The sequence below is a fragment of the Lutjanus erythropterus genome, chromosome 7, assembly GCF_056507025.1.
Source record: "Lutjanus erythropterus isolate fLutEry1 chromosome 7, fLutEry1.hap2, whole genome shotgun sequence".
NCBI classification, from domain to species: Eukaryota; Metazoa; Chordata; class Actinopteri; order Lutjaniformes; family Lutjanidae; genus Lutjanus; species Lutjanus erythropterus.
The window spans coordinates 15,778,840-15,798,287 of record NC_139323.1 but is presented as its reverse complement, the minus strand read 5'-3'; the positions used below and the strand labels follow the sequence as shown (position 1 = coordinate 15,798,287).

At 37.5% G+C, this 19,448-nt stretch overlaps 3 protein-coding genes across 3 annotated transcripts; all 3 read right to left on the bottom strand.

Moving 5' to 3' along the window:
• Positions 1-1,901: 1,901 nt before the first annotated feature.
• LOC146323796 (serine protease 57-like) lies at positions 1,902-5,411 on the bottom strand. Its single transcript, XM_084722909.1, has 5 exons — positions 5,273-5,411; positions 5,023-5,176; positions 3,647-3,776; positions 3,235-3,489; positions 1,902-2,465 (listed from the first exon to the last, which is right to left on the bottom strand). Exons 1-5 carry the CDS (start codon positions 5,310-5,312, stop codon positions 2,313-2,315), a joined length of 732 nt encoding a protein of 243 aa, XP_084579035.1. The 5' UTR covers positions 5,313-5,411; the 3' UTR covers positions 1,902-2,312.
• A 6,441-nt stretch (positions 5,412-11,852) lies between these two features.
• LOC146323795 (trypsin-like) lies at positions 11,853-13,404 on the bottom strand. The gene is made up of 5 exons (XM_084722910.1): positions 13,291-13,404; positions 13,061-13,208; positions 12,651-12,783; positions 12,271-12,525; positions 11,853-12,149 (listed from the first exon to the last, which is right to left on the bottom strand). Exons 1-5 carry the CDS (start codon positions 13,346-13,348, stop codon positions 11,934-11,936), a joined length of 810 nt encoding a protein of 269 aa, XP_084579036.1. The 5' UTR covers positions 13,349-13,404; the 3' UTR covers positions 11,853-11,933.
• A 4,228-nt stretch (positions 13,405-17,632) lies between these two features.
• On the bottom strand, positions 17,633-18,985 carry LOC146323794 (mast cell protease 4-like). The gene is made up of 5 exons (XM_084722912.1): positions 18,913-18,985; positions 18,680-18,827; positions 18,398-18,530; positions 18,017-18,271; positions 17,633-17,892 (listed from the first exon to the last, which is right to left on the bottom strand). Exons 1-5 carry the CDS (start codon positions 18,968-18,970, stop codon positions 17,713-17,715), a joined length of 774 nt encoding a protein of 257 aa, XP_084579038.1. The 5' UTR covers positions 18,971-18,985; the 3' UTR covers positions 17,633-17,712.
• Positions 18,986-19,448: the final 463 nt, after the last annotated feature.

The window sequence follows — 19,448 nt, the reverse complement described above, 5'->3', positions numbered from 1 at the left end:
GTGTTGTGCACAGTGCTGTATGCTGCGTTCGAGCGTTTTCGGAAATTACGGTAGTGGTGTGTATGATAGGCATGAAAAAGTACACAACACCGCCGTCTACAGCAAGTAACGGCTGAAGTGGGGTAAGGATTTTCTGTGACGCAAGAGTTGGCAAAAATGTAACTTAAAGGGGCAGACAGCATAACAAAACTATAAAATGTATAAGCAATATTAAAATCAAAATTAAAGTCATTATTATGTTTCCATATTCACTCTTTTTACATTTCAATATCTCTATTTGGCACATGACAATTTTGGAAAAACACCACAAAAAAAACAAAAAAAAAATCATTTTGTTACCCATTTATTAGGGGTGACTGGGGGCTGTTGCAACCCTTTTTGCATTTCTCTCAGTAACTGTGAGTCTATTTGGACTTGGACTAGTCCAACCACTTACATCTGTCTGCTAGTTACTCATACTGTTTGAAAGATGATTACATATGAGACATATTGTTTACAGTATTTTATTTGTAAGGAAGAAGTCAGGTTTTGCAGCTGAAGCCAACTCTGGGATCACCTAAAAAAAATTAAATTTCACCAATTAACTTTTGCTCTTTTTTTCAGAAGATTTTTTGGGCTTTTCCCGCAGGCGGGAGTCAAACCAGCGGCTGTTGCAGAGGATTAACAGCCTCAGTACATGGGACGCCCCTAACTTTTGCTCTTTATCTCTTTAAATAATGCATTGTGGAAATATGCATTGATTTACAATAATATTAAAGTATCATTTTTATTTGTACAATAATATTATAGTATGTTTGTATTGTTTATTAATTTAGTAACAATTAGAAAATTACAGTTGGTGAGGTTTTCTTTGTTTATGTGTACATAGGTTTACCTTGAGTCATATTCTGTCTTTAGTCATAAGTCCATATTGCAGTGTGAGACAGGAAAAATGGGATAATTTGCAGTGCAACAAATTTTTATTAAACAGGTATTTATTTTTCAAAACTGCATCTGTTGTAAAAACTATTTTTGTCACACTAGAGTGAACTATTCTTCTACAGTTTTATTTACCTGCATAACTTTTATATGTTGAAAAGCAATACACATTTGTATTTGGCTAAATATGAAGACACACTTTGCAAGTTTCTAGCAGTTTAGACACGAGTTTGGAGTCATTGTTTCGCGATGCTCAACTGTCAGACCAGCATCAATAAAATGAATTGATAAGCTCAGATGGATAAGATTCCAATGGATCAGACAATTTGAAACTGCCTCTCAACTGGAACTGATTTCCAAATTCCATCCCTATTACTGAGCCTTAGGCAATTTATTGGGAATATCAGCTGGACACCTCCCATCACTGATGTATGACAGTGACGTATTCATTATACTTTGTCCCAAATGACACCTTAAATGGGAATATTTCAGTGTCCTCTTGTTGTTTACCCTCTTTCACAACTTTAGCAGACCCTGCAATGCATCAGTACCTGTATCTGTTACCATTAGTGACATAATAAAGTTGCATAATACAGCTGCAGCCTACAACTTACAGACAACAAATGCGTATGATTATCATCCGACCAGTTAAACAGACAGCATCCACTTAGGCTTGAATTATGAGTATGAATGCCTCGCCTGCTTGGCTGTGCATCCATCTTCATAAATCAAACAGTTACAGGAGGGTCCCATTAATGCTTCAAGAATGAGCTACCTACCAACCAAATATGCAAACATTAACAAAACTCTGACCCATAAAACAAACATTTTTCCAAAAGTTTTAATGACTACAGAATTAATGGTTTCATCATGTGAAGGTGATGTCACAACAAAAAATACTGCATGGGAATTTACTTTATCTTTTCATTTTCAGTTTCAGTTTATTTTTGCGCTCAGCTCAGCATACTGTTGAAACTTAAGAATGAAAAGAAGAACAAAAACAAAAGCTGACAAGTGTGGGTGACAAAGCATCATTTTTAACCTCATCTGACATCTCATTAACACAAACAAAACCTAGGCTCCATTACATAATGGTAACATATCATTCTGGATTTTCTCTTTACATAGATTTGTTCACTCTGCTGCTGTTTTTCTTTTCTTATTTTAATTTAAAAGCGTATATACCTCTATGCTATATATTTATATATCTTACTTCCTATAGGTATCTGGAGCTGAATTTATGTTATCTCAACAACCACAGCACTGCATATTTAAATATATATTAAACAACATAACAACACATTTGGGTATTATTAAAAGCCTTCTCTTGAAAAGTACATCCCAATTAAGCATATGCAGCATAAGCATACACATTACCATTCAATCTAATTTGCCTAATTGCTATTTAACACGCTTGTGATCCAGTCCGTGTAGGATGACACACGCGTGTAGACGTCAGGGGTCCTGGGGTCTCCGCATCGCCGGCCAGAGAAGGAGACGACACCTGCTACAGCTCCATCACACACCAATGGACCACCTGAATCCCCCTTAAACGGTAAAGATAACAGATACTTAAAAGGATACTTCAGATTGTTTGAAGTGGGGTTGTATGAGGTACTTATCCATAGTCAGCGTACCTACAATAAATGGCGGTTGGCACGCTCCCAGTTTGGAGTTACTGCTGCCTCGATCTGTTAATTTGTTTGTGCTCCTGTGTTGTAATATGTTAGTTCGGATTCACCAAAGTCATACAATAACAAAGACAAAGTGGCAGATTGAGGCAGCGGTAGACCAGCAAGTCCTGTGATCTGCAAGGTAAAATTACTACATTTTTGTGGTCTATGAGATAAAAGGAGTCTGGTTGAGCAAGAAGAAATATTTGGCTTATACATAAATGCTGCCTGACGGAGAGTGGTGAAAATATTCTAAATACAGTTTACACTTAAACTGATATTTAATTAGATGGGCCTTTTCTCAATTGGCTGAAATCCTTTTGTTGCTGACCCGTCCACTGCAGTACATTGCATAGCCCTAACCATTGATAAGTTCCTCATACAACCCCACTTCAAATAATCAAAACTAACCCTTTAACAGAAGGTGTTCTTTTTTTAAAAAAAATATCTCCTGTGCTCAAACTACATCATTTATCTATGAATAAGACAATTTCAGATCTTAATAGTATCTAGTTTGCTTCCATTTACTGAAAGCAACTTTTGATTTTCCACATTATTTGTAATTTAAAATATGTTTTGTGTCTCACAGACTTTTCACAACTCCTTCAGAGGTCAGCTTGAGTGCCTGAGTGTGTTTTCTTACCGAGCAGAAGCCTTGAAAGGCACGGCGTCCGACACCACAAACCATTGTCCTGGCGATGGGAACATCTCGCCATCTGTTACGACAGGTCCGCTGTGACAGTACGGTTACGTTGACCTCCTGAAGCCTGGCTGGTAAGGTGTTGTTATCCCCTACATCCCCCCAGCCAGCTGTGATGCACCTACTGGACGGTCTCACCCTGTCTCTCTTCAGAGGGATCAGCTGCACTGCTTCAGTCAGTCGGGCGCGCTGGTTGAGCTGAGACAAGGAGATTAACGGTTGAAAAATACAGAAAATGTTAGATTTTCTGTTGACTTAACATGTTTCCTGCCTTTGTGCAGACTAAAAATAACGAGGAGGGATTCCTCTTACATCTGATACAGTGACGTAAACAAGAGTTTAAAAGAGTCCTCACCTTTAGAAGCATGATGTCATTTGTATCGCCATCATAGTTGGGATGTGGAATGGATCTGACAGCAGTCAACTCCTGCTTTGTAGCCTCATTACCAGACAGAAAATCAGTTCCCAGCACAACTGTGTACGGTCTAGAATGAAAGTAGATATGATGTTAAGGCTGCTAAAATCAAACAATTTTCAAAGCATAATATGAGATTATAGAGAAATTTCCTATTCAGTGATCATTTTTCCATTTAAAGATGTTTAAAAAAAACAACTAAGGTCACCAGTGAAAATAAGTTCTTAATAGGTTCAGGAGTGACAATAGTGACCTTTTTTCATCCTCTACAATTGACAAATAATAGCCTGTCTTTATTTTGAATTACATGCAAAGTTCAGTTGATAGCCAGAAAAAAATACCACACACATCCAAGGGAGCACCAAATGCAAATTCCACATTAACTTGTACTTCAAAACTGGTTGATATTCAGTCTGAATGTCTAAAACTCTTTTCACCGTCTCTTCAACCTGATGTAAAATGTGGTTACAACATCACTGTGTCACAAAACACAAAAATCTTTAATCATATCGATGATTTGTTGTAGGTTGAAGAAAGATAATATTGATTAGTATGAAGGTTTGTCATATTTCACTGGCAAATGAAATGTGATCAGCATCATCAGCTCATTTAATATTTCATTTAAAATATCATAAATCCAAACCAGGGTGTGTGCAAGCTTCAGGATATTGTAATGGGAGAAATTCTTAATGTAAAATAAGAAATAATTGCCCTTCATGCTGTAGCCTATTGTGCAAGTAGTTAGGTGCGTTGGTCACAGGTTAGACTATTCTGAAGCATACATGCATCAGGATGTATTATAAAGAGCACCAAAAACAATAAATTTGATAAGAAGCTGTGGTGGTTGAGTGGGTTATTCAAAATGATTAAGAAATTTGTGTTTTGTGACACACTGATGTTGTAACTGAATCTTAGCCAGTTGAAAAGAGGGTGAAAGAGTTCTTAGAAGTTCAGACTGAATATCAACCAGTTTTCAACTAGATGTCAATTTTGCAATCCTGGTCACTGGGTATCTTCAAATCAGTGATTTCCTACATGCTAGTACAGTGGAACAATCACCCTGCAGAGTTTTCAAAACATATGTATTCACTTCAGTGAGCTGCCTTTATTTTTTTGTCAAAGACAGCATCCCTGACTGCTCCAACAACAAGTTTTTTAGATTTGTTCCTGCTTGTTACTTAATCTCAGTTTGACAAAAATGAAATAAATGTAATGTTCTCTTTAAGTTGATTTTCATATTGAATTGAAATTAAATTAAATTTTATTATTGATGCCAGTGAAACAAACAAAAAAAAGGTCTATTTTTGAATTCTTACGCGCGTATCTGACAATGCGCTGCTGTGAGGACAAAATCCTCTCTCACTAGGGATCCACCACAGTTCAGGCGACCTCGGACTTGCAGTGAGGCCATGTAGGGGCGTGAGTGGGGGGCAGCGTCTTTGCCTCCAACAATATGAGAGCCATCAGCTCCTGAAACACAAAATCACGTATCATTTGTTTTATCTAAGATATTTGAGATTTTTAGTAAATGTAGATTTTTATGTCTTTATAATGTAGATTGCTCACCATTCAGGACAAAGAGCAGCAGTACAAAGCCGATCGCCATGGTCTCCAGTCAAATCTGCACCTCACCACTCTTGGTCTTTGAATTTCAAGGTATTGCTCATTTTGCAGTTTTTATTGCTTGCAAGTGTTTCCTAACATGTCAGTATTTGTTTCTGTTAAGGTGCTGGTGAGATTACAAAAGACAGATTTTCAAAACAGGGTTTCATAATTGATGCAAGAAACGAGTTGGTGGAGTTGTAACATTTTCAGAGATGAGGCAAGCAATGTTCTGAAAGTGGCACCCAAAAATAATGTCTCCTGATGAACTGAGAGTTTTACACTTGTTTAGCAAAGGTAAATATTTTGCATGAAAGGTATAAGTTGTCTAAAAAGCAAAGATATCCAAGTGAATAATAAATTGCAAACTGAAATTTTTTCTTCACGTTAAAATGTGCAGGGTAATTTCATTTTCCTCTTTTCAGTGGGTTACACATCACATTTGTGTTAAAAAGAGTTCTTGAGAAAGAATGTGGTTTTGGTGTAATGCAACTGCAGACGGAATAATTCTGCTCCGGCATGCAACTGATTTATTCAGCTGCATGGAATTGCAAATATTATTTTAAGAATTGTATTAAATGTTAATAAATGTATTCATTGCCAGTTTTACATGTGAAGAATATGAAGTGCATCGACAGAACAAAGGAAGGAACAGCCTTGCAGTGACTGAGTTTGTGTTTAACTGAAACTAACACTGGAAAAGCAAAAACAACCACTGTGCTTTTTTAACTTAACCCTTTCATGCAAAATCATAACCACCTCTGTATTTTTTTATGTTTTTATTACTCTTTACTCTCTTTACTTTCTTTACTCTTTATACTCTTAGCAGTATAGTTTCTTAACTTTCACTGATTTGTACATGAGTTCACTAAGTCTATCTTCATTGCAAATTGGCAAAGCTGCCAGGGCACAAAGACACAAGACACTGTACAAGATATGTATTTGGTTTTGCTTCACTTGAGCTTTATGACAATAGATAATTTTTACACTCAGAAAGGGAACTTATCTGCACAAAGTTACAGAAAGGTACAACATAAATCGACTGATTTACGGCTAAAACGTTACTGCAGAAGAAGTATTTTCAAGAACAATGTCACAGTGTTGGTATGAATCGTAGTTCAGTAGATGAACTGCAGATGATTAATCGTAATTTCTTCCCAACCTACAAATCAATGTTTGGACATTTGAGTAATTTTATTATTCCTAGTTTTCTTTTACTTGCAAGGAATTCCTAGAAGGACTAGCATGATATCACCAGGCTGCTCAGGGCCATATCCTACGCTGATCTAAAGCGCAAGTGGAAAGTGAGAGGCGCAATGGAATTAAATTATTCAAGGTGTGTCCAAATCCACCTTTGCCATCTTGCGCTAGGGACGCAAGTGGTATTTACCCTGCCCCGCCTTTTGCGCTACCAGCGCAAAGCAAGATACAGTCAGGTGTGCTCAAGTGCCCTCATTCATTCACAGGTAAATGTAGGCCGAACATTCAATAAACCAATCAGAAAGTCAGCTCTCATCACCTTTAAGAGGCAGGTGTGCCAGCAGTGCAAGCGGTGCCAGCGTGATGGCAGATTTACCAGGAGGAAACAGAGAGAAAAGATTTTCAAAGCAAGGAGATGCATTTCCTGGTTCGAGAAGTGAAAGCGCGGAAGTGCACAATATATGGAGACAACAGGACGTCTCCAAAGCAGCTTCATGTGTAAATAGTTTATTTTACATTAACATCTGCAAAAACCAATACAATAAATGAACCGCAAATGTCATGCAGATATGTAACTGGTTATGTTTTACATTGAAACACCTTGCAATTGTGTTGTATTTTATAATTAATCATCATCATCATCATCATTATTATCTCAGCTCTGCTGGCTGAGCAGTGGGGAGAGAGAGGGTGTGGTAGAGAGGGGAGGCGAACCGATCCAGTCTAGCCTGCCTGGCTCCACTGGCCCACCTGAGGAGGAACAGTTACAAAGGCGCAAGTGCATTTGCTAACATGCAGAAATGGCAAAAATGGCACTTGCGCTGGTTTAAGAGTCTCTATAGGCTCACTATGGATGCCAAATCCAAAAAAGAGGAAAATACAGAATTAAATATCAGTGGCTCCAAAATGGCTGTTTTTATAGTAAAGGTTGCCAACCCCTGAACTATGCCATGAAAACATATGCTTATATAAACATACTGGGGAGTTTGCAGCTGGGGCAGGCAGGCCTTTCTGTGTGGAATTTGCATGTTCTTGTTGTGTCTGCGTGTGCGTGGGTTCTCTCCGGGTGCTCTGGCTTCCTCCCACAGTCCAAAGACATGCATTAAATAGGTTAATTGGCGACTCTAACCTTAGCCCCTGAGGCAGGTTGTACCAAAGCCGAGGGACCCTGATGACAAAAGCACAGTCACCTTAAGCCAGATTTAAGCCAGAATGGCCCCATCTGAGGATCTCTCAGCTAAGAAATGGCACACATAGTGGACAACTTTTCTGCTCTGTAGTTTTGGGGCCAGACCCTGACGTGCTTTAACAGTGATCCGTTAAATCCTAAAATCAATTCTAAATCGAACAGGGAGCTAGGAGTGACGAGTGAAGAGAAGCCAGGATTGAGGTGATGTGATGTGTGGTAAAAACAGTAAGAAGCATGTTATTTGATTTCTCATTAAATCAAATGAAAAACTGATTGTTGGAAAAGTAAGGTAACTCCCACATTATCACAGTTTGCTGACCACAAAGCTTTTCACGGATGAAGAAGCCTCCACATTCATGTTCACCCCAGTGAATTCTGATGGGGGCTATCCTCCCATCAGCGATTCACTCCCAAGTGCAAAAACAAGAGAAGAAAATGAAAGGGAGTAAAAATGAGTAAACATCTCATTTGCAGAACTGAGAAATCAGTCAAATCGTGCATCTTACTACTTGTGCAGCCAAGAATGACAAAGCAGGAACATGTGCAGAACAGAGCATGCATCATGGCGGCAGGATGCTCAACCTGTTGTCTGAGAAGTAGACCCTTTTTATACAGCAGAGGTTGCTCTCATTTATCTTATGTTTTAGCCGCATACTTTACAAAATAAGTTGGAAAACAAATACACCATGTGATAAATATTTGTTAACACAGCCTGTTACATTTCTACATTCTTCCTTTTTGTTCATGTGATTCATCATTCATTTTTGTATCCATTTACAGCACAAAATATAGAGCATTTAAAGCTGCTGCTTACTGAGCAGTCCTCTTTGTTTCTATTGGCCAGCCCAAACCCAATGAACTGTTTGATTTGGATAACTACCATTTCCTATTAAGGCTCAATTAATGGTTAAAAATTAATTTATTAATGCTTTATAGATGAGTTATAAGTCAGTAATAAGAGCAATGTTTGGGTAGTGGTGGTGTTCATTCTCCCGAAGCACGTGTTTTTTAAAATCTAGTTCTTTAGTTCATTTAACATCCTCCAGTGATTGGCCTCTTAACCTATGGAAAATTGCGGCAGAGCTTCTTGACCAAAGTCAGTTTATTGACAACTTATTAATTTTAACAACTGCATAATCTATGCATTATTGTAAGGAACGTGTATTAATGAGTTTTGATCGTGACTAATATGTATAAATGTATAAATGCAGATGACTTACAATCTCCGTTGTAAGCATGGCGGAGATCATCTGTTTGGTTGTGTGTGTGTGTGTGTGTGTGTGTGTGTGTGTGTGTGTGTGTGTGTGTGTGCGCGTCTGTGTGTGTACCACACTCAGAATGTTGCCAGTCAAACTGAATTTGACTGTTCAATACAAAGGTTCAGTGTTTTGTTCCTTTTTTTTAGTTCAGCACCACACTGACCTCCTATATCAGCCTGAATCTGTTTTACCAGCAGGATGTGTGATTCTGACACAGTAAAAAAGCAAAATTGTCTATTCTTGTGCTCATAGTTGAGGTATAAAATCCCAGCATGCCATGGAGCGTTTCTCCATACACTCTGTGGTTCTACATAATACTGGACCCGGCAGCCTAATATGTTTTGTGCACATTTATAACAATATATTCAAGGACCTCTCCTGAGTGTACCTACAGTGGGCCAAACACTGGAAACACTTGATAAAGCCAGCCTTATGGGTTGCTGGGTAGCTGAGTAAGTAAGTAGCTGAGTGATAAAGTTACACCACTGATCAGTTGAGTGTACATTATTATGTCATCGACAACAGCACATCACCAGCACACACGGCTGCACCCTGTCCATTCAGGTCATTTTCCATTTGTAGACCAGGGAGTCAGATTTGGGGATCTTGATAGATCAGGCACAAATTTGTGCAGTGCATTTTGTTGGCATGACATGAAACTGCTCAGTTAACTTTCATCTTTTTCATCTTCACCTCTATAGCCACATCCTGTCTGCAATGGAAATATTTGATATCTTGGTTCATTTTAGTATATCTGATTGTATTTACCCTGCCTTAGCAGCCTGTGGCACGTAGATGAGGTGTATATCAGTATGTGATGAGCTTTAACACAGTCTATTACATGAATCTATTTTTCATTCCACATTTTCATTCTCTATTTTTGCTCAATCTGAGCATTTTTGGAGCTTCTCCTATTTACTGTTTGTGGATTCTACTGTATTAAACCACACCAAGTGAACTTTAGTAGGATCAGAAATGCAACTGTGTCATTCACCAAGATGTGATTTGTCAACAGAGATGGTCATGTACACCAAACATGATATTTGACATTGTACTGTGGAAAACGTTACACATGTAGTTGTTACATATGTGTGTTAAGCAGAATAACTAAACAAAATAATGGACCGAAAAATGCAGACTGAGCAGAAATGATTCAAAGTGGTGGACAAGAAAATAAATGAGCAGCAGGCTTACGTGGAAAATGATGTAGCCCAAAACACAGACAACTAAAACTGGCAAAAATCCAAAAACAAGGGTGAAGTCCTGAATGACAAAGAAAACACAGAGAGGGCAGAAACACAAAAACAGAAACACAAGGACTAAAATAGACAAGCAACCGATCAGACACAGGTGGAACTATTCAGAAAAAAAAAAAAAATTATATCGTACAACACTTGGAAATAATGACTAAACTTCAGGCTTTATGTATTAGAAAGTGAAGGACCATAGTTCTGTGACAGATGCCCTTCAATAAAACATTTCTCTTCTCAAGTTAAGATCCATATATAATTATTTAGTTTAGCTAGCACTCTGTCCCTGCTTCCAGGTTGTAATTAGCTCTACCACCATGAGGTCTACAGCACTACCAGCCTAATGCCAGTGGTGCAGTTTTTATATAATAACCTGTTAGTCAAACAATCTTTTTTTTTTCTTTCTTATTTTCACTTTATTTTGTTTGTTGTGAGCCTTTTTGGACCTACTTCTTCACACATCAAGCGAGCTTTTGTTGTGAGAATCTAACAAGTGAACACCACACATGCAACACTTTCCTTTAGTGTAGAAATAAAATCTACAAACCGGATGAACCAGAGAAACCACAGTTTCACATTAACATTTGACCACCAGTGTTTTCACAGTTATGAAATTAATACTCTAATTGGTGCATGCAGGAGAGCACAAACATGCACAAACCTTAATTAACATTCATGCTGAGAATAGGGAAGCAAAATTAAACACAATGCATTTATCTTACTCTGCATTTCAGTTAAAGAGCAAACACTGATAGATCTATGTAGACATGATAACACTGTGAAAGTAAGCTGAAGCAAAATTATCTGTAAGATTGTTACCTTTAACAATAATTTTTCAGGTTAAGGATGAAAACATCCACCTCTTGCAAGATCAACAACTTTACCATGACTTTTGGTTGAACCCCATCCAGCTACACAGCACTTTTTTTTTTTTAGGTTTATTTGATGACTTGGAAGTTTAACTGTTTGGACTCTGATGTCCAGTCAAACCTTCCTACACAGCTGGAGACGCATAAAATCAAAGAGTTTCAGTGATTCTGCTACAGTATCATTTGAAAGATGCAGATTAGTAGGATTATATGTTACTTTGGGACGAGATGTGTAATTTCAGGTTTTAAAATACAGGTGTGCTGTGCAAAATGTGTACAGTACATTATCATTGCTTTGTTAGCAGCTGGCTGGATTATCTAGTTAATTATCTTGTTATCTTGAGCTAAATACACAATTAACCTGATACACATAATTAACAAGTGATCTCAATATAAATGGATTGTACATCATTGCATGCACGTTGGCTATTGACCTCTATAGCCAAAGACTAATTTCACAACACATTTAATTTGTTTACTTATTTTAATAATCCAGTTCAGATGCTCTCACCAGATATTGTCTGGTTCATGGAAGTTATTTGTACACATTTACATTTCACTTCATTCACAACAGAAATTGCACAAATCATTCAGGCTGCACTGAGAAAGAAACAATTAGTTTTTTTTAATTGAATATTTTAAAGGTAGACTATATATTAATATTAAGTGTAGAATCTGTGTATTACCATTGTTGTTTTTATTAACTTAAATACAATACTATAATACAACAATCTGATTAGTCAATCAACACACTTCTGATTAGGTTGTCACAAATCAAAGATGGTATTTGAAATAAAATTTTGTTTAGAATTTTGGTCACACTGACAGAGCAATCTGAGACATCACAATATCTCAGTATTACGATGAAGGTATTCTCAAGCAAAAATTTGTGAAACTTTGAAAATGTTTCGGGGTGTTGATGTTGTTGTTGATCCAATGAAGGTATTTTGATATATCCGTATAGACGTTAGGGTAGTTTGGGGAGTTTTGGTTGTAGTTACAGTTCGCGTTGTGGTTGAAAGACACAATACCAACAGCCTTCCCGTTGCACACCAGAGGACCACCAGCATCACCCTGTGAGGAGGAAATACATTCATTTGTTTATTCATTACTTGATTTAAGATGTTTGTAGCAAAAAACAAATAAACAAACAAAAGAACAGTTGTCAGTTTCTTTGAACAGACAGAAAACATACCTGACAGATTCCTGTAGTTGTCTCACCTCCACCTGCACAGATAACATTGTCAGGAAGACCAGACCATCGCTTTTTACAGTCTTGCAGGTTAATGACGGACACATCCGCCACTCTCAGCTCATCAACAGTTTGACCACCAGTTGTAGTTGAACCCCATCCAGCTACACGGCACTTTTCATTTTCTCTTATGTTCATATCAGAGCTGGGAAGTGGAATTGTTTGTACTCTGTTGTCAAGTTGAGCTTTCTTAGAGAGCTGGAAACAAAATCAGAAAGAAAAAAAAAAAAAAACTAACTAAACAAATATATGGAATATGGAGCTGATAATACAAAATAATTTGAACACAAACTACATGATTCCACCTGAGAAAATATACTCACTTTGAGGAGCATGATGTCTTCACCATTTCCCGGACTCACATAAGATTCCCGTCTGTATATCTTTTCAACTTTTATTTTTTCACGATCAGCACTCTTGAGATCGTGGGCGCCAAGAACAACATGTGTAGGTCCCCTGAATGAGCGAACATTGATAGGATATCAGTACATTTTCTAAAATTGTGCCAAAAACAATAGAGAACATAACTGTGCTTAAGATAAGCCTCGTCTCTACTGTAACCATGAAAGTGTTTGATACATACTTTCCCCGTTTGTTCTTGCGGGACAATGCAAGACACGTCTCGCAGCTCTATTCCAGGCAATTTGCAGTTCACATGCAGATGACCAAACAGGTGAACTTTTGGTCTTTCTAAATTAATTTCTAAATACGTGAAACAAAGATTGTAACTCACAAGTATTCACAGTGTGCAGCAGTGACCACAAAGTCTTCAGTGATGAGGAATCCTCCACAGATATGAACGCCGTTGTTCTGCAGTGAGACCATATACTGCATCGAGTTCTTTGGAGCTTTTTCTCCGTTTATGATTTCATCTCCAAGAGCTGCAAAGACAAGTAAAAATCCAAAGTAGATAAAAGTTCCAATAAATGTTTGGAAGATAATAAAAACATTCTGTAATCTTACCATTTTGTCCAAGACATGTCAGAACATGAAAGAGCAGAAGTTTGTGCAGAGCATGCATGATGCCAGAAAGACAAAAGACGTCTTGGTGGTGTCAAGTAGACCCCTTTATACAGCAGTTTGCTCCGCTGGCAAATCTGATGATCATCTGTTATCTTAACTTATCTAACCACATCCTTTGTACAGTGGAAAATTTGCAAGTTGAAACGCATACATTTTTGCAGTCAGTATGTGATAATTTAACACAGTTATTTATTCTTCCTCTTCTTACTTTTCATGTAATAGTAAATCACATGGGTGGGTATACTTCTAACTAAGAAGTATTTGACATCTAGCCAGCAAGGTGAAGAATGTTATAGCTTCAACCTGATAAGTTGTTAATTTTATCTGCTGTGGGACTGCACCAAACATGGGATCAATAGTTGTATTGCACATGTAATAAAAAGTATGAAATATACCAGTCGAAACTGGGCTCACTTTAAGACACAGCCAAAACGTGTGACTAAGGCTATCTGGGTCTCGACTGCACCTGATGCAGGTTGGGTCTAAACCAGGGTGGAGTTTGGCCAACTTACTCGCAAATAAACGCATTTTCTTCCATTTTCACCCTGTAAACTCAGCGTACATGGAGGTCATGTTAATGTTGGTAAAACTTTACAAATCTTTGCTGGTAGCATCTGACAGTTGGCATGACATTGCAGTAGGTGCTTCACCATCTGCTGTCTGGCAGGGATCTGCGCTGTAGTGAGTGCACTCTTCTAGTCCATAATATATTTTGGAAAACTTTTAGTCTCTTGATTTTGTTCATTCTGGACCATTTTGGACCCGCCCCTCCTCACTGGCACACTTTGGCATATATCATCTGTTTGATAGAAAAATCTAATAAAATACCAGATGCTAATGATATTCAGCTGTCACCATTTGGCTGTGTTGGGTTCTGGGTGTTCTTGTTTCCGTTTTAAGCAATAATGGCATCCCAGTCACAGTTACAAAACTAATGTGCTACAATTGAATCTAATCATTATAAGTTCCATAAATTTCAATGTTTGAATTATATTGCACAGCGCGTGGAAATAATGACTAAACTTCAGGCTTTATGTCTTATAAGTGAAATTGAATTTTGGGCCTTTTTTGACCTTCTTCACACATCAAGCACGCTTTAGTTGCAAAAACCTAAAAGTAAAGAACACAGATGCAAGACTTTTCTTTAGTGTAGAAATATTTGGTACAGGCCTCATTTCTCTGATATCTATAAACCACATGAATGTTAATGTGAACCCACAGTTTCACATCAACATTTGAGCACCAGTATTTTCACAGTTATGGAACTAATGCTCTAGTTGGCACATGCAGGAGAGCAAAAACATGCACAAACCTTAATTAACTTGCTTTCTGCATAACAATTTATAATATATCTTACGCAGTAAAAAACACACTCTTCCTGTCATGTTTCTTTTTTTGGACAACTTTGGTGAAAAGATTTGCAGATTTTTCTCTGCTCTCTGACCATTAGTGGGCGCCACTCCATCACTTTTTGTCAGGAGCTGATTGATATACCTGTCAGCATGTCTGCCCCCCTGCAGTGTGTTACCAACCTCTGCAGTGCAAGTCAGGCAATAAGTCTGTCATCAGATTGGATGGTTTTCTGCTCTGGGTTGCTTTGTTCAGGTTAAAATGCACTTGGGTGGATGGACAGAATTTGGTCTATTTATCATGATTTGGGTTACATTATAAATGACAGTATATTAAAAATATATTTATAAATTGGATTCCTTTGTTATTTGAACACATCCAGTCACTCAACACAACTTTGACTTGAAATTATTTGACTTAGAAGTTACATTGTTTGGACTCTGATGTCCAGGTTTTAAAATCCAGGTGCGCTGTGCACAATGTGTACAGTACATTATCATTGCTTTGTTAGCAGTTGGCTGGGTTATCTTGTTAATTATCTTGTTATCTCAACCTATGTACATAATTACCCTGATACTGTCAGAAAATGACTTTGTTATTCCAAGATAAATACATAATTAACAAGTGATCTCAGTATAAATGGATTGTAGTCATGGTGGCTCTTGACTTCCACAGCCAAAGACTTATTTCACAACCTACTTATGTTGTTCACTTCTTTTGATAACCCAGTTCAGAAGCTCTTACGAGATACTATCTGGTAAATAGAAGTTATTTGTCATCACGTTCACATTCCACCTCATTCACACGAGAACTTACATACATCAGAGGAGTCAATTCAGGCTGTCCTATCAGTCTACTGAGAAAAAAAAACAATGAGGGTTTTTTGTATTAGTTTGTCTTTTTGATTGAATATTGTGAAGTTGGACTGAGTCCATAACAGCACCATGGTTGAATGAGTCTTTAAAAGACCTTATCAAGAAGAGAGATGAAGCAAAACATACATCAGTTAAGTCAGGTATTATGGTAGACAGATTGAAATATTGTCAACTAAGAAATCACGTGACAAAACTTAGCAAAAGAACAAAAAGGGAATATTACAATAAAAGAATATATGCTGTAAAACATGATGGTAGAGAACTATGGAAGATTTTGAATTAAACAATATGGAGGAAAGGTAGTGGAAGTCCTTTCTTTGTGGAATCAGAAGGCAGATTTGTAACCACACCTTTAGATATAGCAAATTATTTTAATGATTTTGTTCTAAATAGGGTCAATACACTATGGCAAAACATGGGCAGTACTGATTCCAATACTCTTGAACTTAAAAGGAACAATATAATACTTCATAAACGTTGTAGATTTCAATTTAATAGTGTGGATGTGAGTGAAGCGAGGAAGTTATTGAAAGCCCTTCCTGAACGCAGCTCAGTGGGCACTGATGCACCGGACAATACTGGACAATAAGTTACTTTGCCTCGCAGATGACCACATATCTGACCCTATATGTTACATACTGAAAAAATGTCTAATGGATGGTATTTACCCTAGTATCTGGAAGGAGGGCAAAATAATTCCCTTACCTAAAGATAACAGATTAACATTCACAGGGCAGAACAGCAGACCCATCACTATTCTCCCACCATTCAGTAAACTGATGGAGATAATAGTCCACTCGCAAATAAAATAGTACTTTGACCATAATGGTTTAAACACGAGATTGCAATATGCTTATACACATAACTATCGGACTAAAATGTTATGGATTCAGACCAAGCAAGAGCATAACATGGTGTTATGTGGCAAATACTAACAGAGCATTAGAAAGTGTCTTATGTTCTGTTTTAAATTTGGTTTTTGATTGGGTAAAACTAAATAAGGTGGTGTTAAACATCTCAAAAGCCAAATCTATAATTTTGGGATCTAGCAATAAGCTGTCATCTAGCTGCCTATGCTCAGTCTGAACTTGTCTGGTGAACCTATACAGCAGATGAATAGGGTTAAGTTATTGGGTATAATAATCGATAGTTGATTGTGACATAGTTGTAAGGGAAATGGGAAATGGCAGCATAGTGTCTTGTTCACCTGTTTGGTCATCTGCATGTGAACTGCAAATTGCCTGGAATAGAGCTGCGAGACGTGTCTTGCATTGTCCCGCAAGAACAAACGGGGAAAGTATGTATCAAACACTTTCATGGTTACAGTAGAGACGAGGCTTATCTTAAGCACAGTTATGTTCTTTGGCAGTAGCATATATTCCACTGAACCAGAGTTTCTACACTGCCTGCAATGACTTTCGCAATCATTTCACTAGAACAGCAGATTATGGTCAAATCATATTACCCTGCCCAAAATCCATTGCCTTAAAAAAGTCATTTATCGCACCATCAGTTCTTGGAAAAGCTGTCCCCTTCACATTCATCAGTCTAACAGTGAATCCTCATTCAAATACCATTTAAAGATGCATTGCTTATGCAGCTGATCAATACTCCAGTGTTGCTCATGTATAATGTCTTGGTGTGCTCTCTTATATTGGCCTGTGATATCAATTTATGATGAAAATTCCTCCTGCTCTATCTTCGCTCACGGAGTAAGCAGAGTCAGAAAGGAATGCACTTTGGAAAGAATGAATGTGAAATTTATATAATTGGTTTTTAATGCACAAATAATGGGGATGCACATGTGATGATTTTGGACCCCAGAAAGATTAGTTGGTGTCATGGGCACTAGCTTATGGGGTTCCTTTTTAAATAAAAAAATATTAAGTATAAGTGTAGACTCTCTATATTACTATTGTTGTTTTTACTAACTTAAATACAATGCTATAATGCAACAGTACTAATAATAAATTCACACTTCTGATGAGGTTGTCACAAAGGAAATTAAACAGTAAACACAATTAAACAAGTGAATTTTTATTTTGAATTTTGGTCACACTGGCAGAGCAATCTGAGACATCACACTATCTCCATATTACAATGAATGTATGCTCAAGCAACTTTGTGAACTTTATGTTTAGTCAAAATGTTTCATGCCTTTGGTGATGTTGTTGATCCAGTCAATGTATTTTGATATATCCGTATAGACGTTAGGGTAGTTTGGGGAGTTTTGGTTGTAGTTACAGTTCGCGTTGTGGTTGAAAGACACGATACCAACAGCCTTCCCGTTGCACACCAGAGGACCACCAGAATCACCCTGTGAGGAGGAAATACCATCATTGCTTTATTCATGATGTGTTTTAAGATGTTAATAGCAAAAAAAGCAAAAAAAAAAAACAAAAAACAAAAAAAAAAAACAGTTGAACAGACAGAAAACATACCTGACAGAATCCTTTAGTTGTCCTGCCTCCACCTGCACAGATAACATTGTCAGGAAGACCAGGCCATCGCTCTTTACAGACTTGCAGGTTAATGACGGACACATCCACCACTCTCAGCTCAACAGCAGTTGGACCACCAGTTGTAGTTGAACCCCATCCAGCTACACGGCACTTTTCATTTTCTCTTATGTTCATGTCAGAGCTGGGAATTGTAATTCTTTCTACTCTGTTGTCCAGTTGAGCTTTCTTGGAGAGCTGGAAACAAAATCAGAAAGAAAAAAAAAAAAAAAACTAACTAAACAAATATATGGAACATGGAGCTGATAATACAAAATAATTTGAACACAAACTACATGATTCCACCTGAGAAAATATACTCACTTTGAGGAGCATGATGTCTTCACCATTTCCCGGACTCACATAAGATTCCCGTCTGTATATCTTTTCAACTTTTATTTTTTCACGATCAGCACTCTTGAGATCGTGGGCGCCAAGAACAACATGTGTAGGTCCCCTGAATGAGCGAACATTGATAGAATATCAGTACATTTTCTAAAATTGTGCCAAAAACAATAGAGAACAGTGATCAAAAGAGTTAGTATATGTGCCTTTTGGTCTTTCTAAATTAATTTCTAAATACATGAAACAAAGATTGTAACTCACAAGCAGTTACAGTGTGCAGCAGTGAGCACAAAGTCTTCAGTGATGAGGAATCCTCCACAGATATGAACGCCGTTGTTCTGCAGTGAGACCATATACTGCATCGAGTTCTCTGGGGCTTTTTCTCCGTTTATGATTTCATCTCCAAGAGCTGCAAAGACAAGTAGATAAAAGACCAAAGTAGATAAAAGTTCCAATAATGTTTGGAAGATAATAAAAACATTCTGTAATCTTACCATTTTGTCCAAGACATGTCAGAACATGAAAGAGCAGAAGTTTGTGCAGAGCATGCATGATGCCAGAAAGACAAAAGACGTCTTGGTGGTGTCAAGTAGACCCCTTTATACAGCAGTTTGCTCCGCTGGCAAATCTGATGATCATCTGCTATCTTAACTTATCTAACCACATCCTTTGTACAGTGGAAAATTTGTAAAGATGAAGATTGCAAGAAATGCGTACATGATGCAATCAGTATGTGATAATTTAACATTTCACATTTATTCATTCTTCCTCTTCTTACTTTTCATGTAGCAGGTAAATCTTATTTATTACATACATGATACAAGGTAAAACTAAATGTGTTCATTCACATGGCGGCCATTCTTCACTGACGTCATGCTCAAGGTGGGGAGCTCAAATGCTGTTATCCAAAGAATAAGGTCATACTGCTGTTTTCCAGGTTGTAAGTTGTTTAAATGTTGGGAATCTGGCAAGTTTTCATTTTGCTGCTTCCCAAATGATTAGTCACTGAAAAGACAATGGATAATGAAAA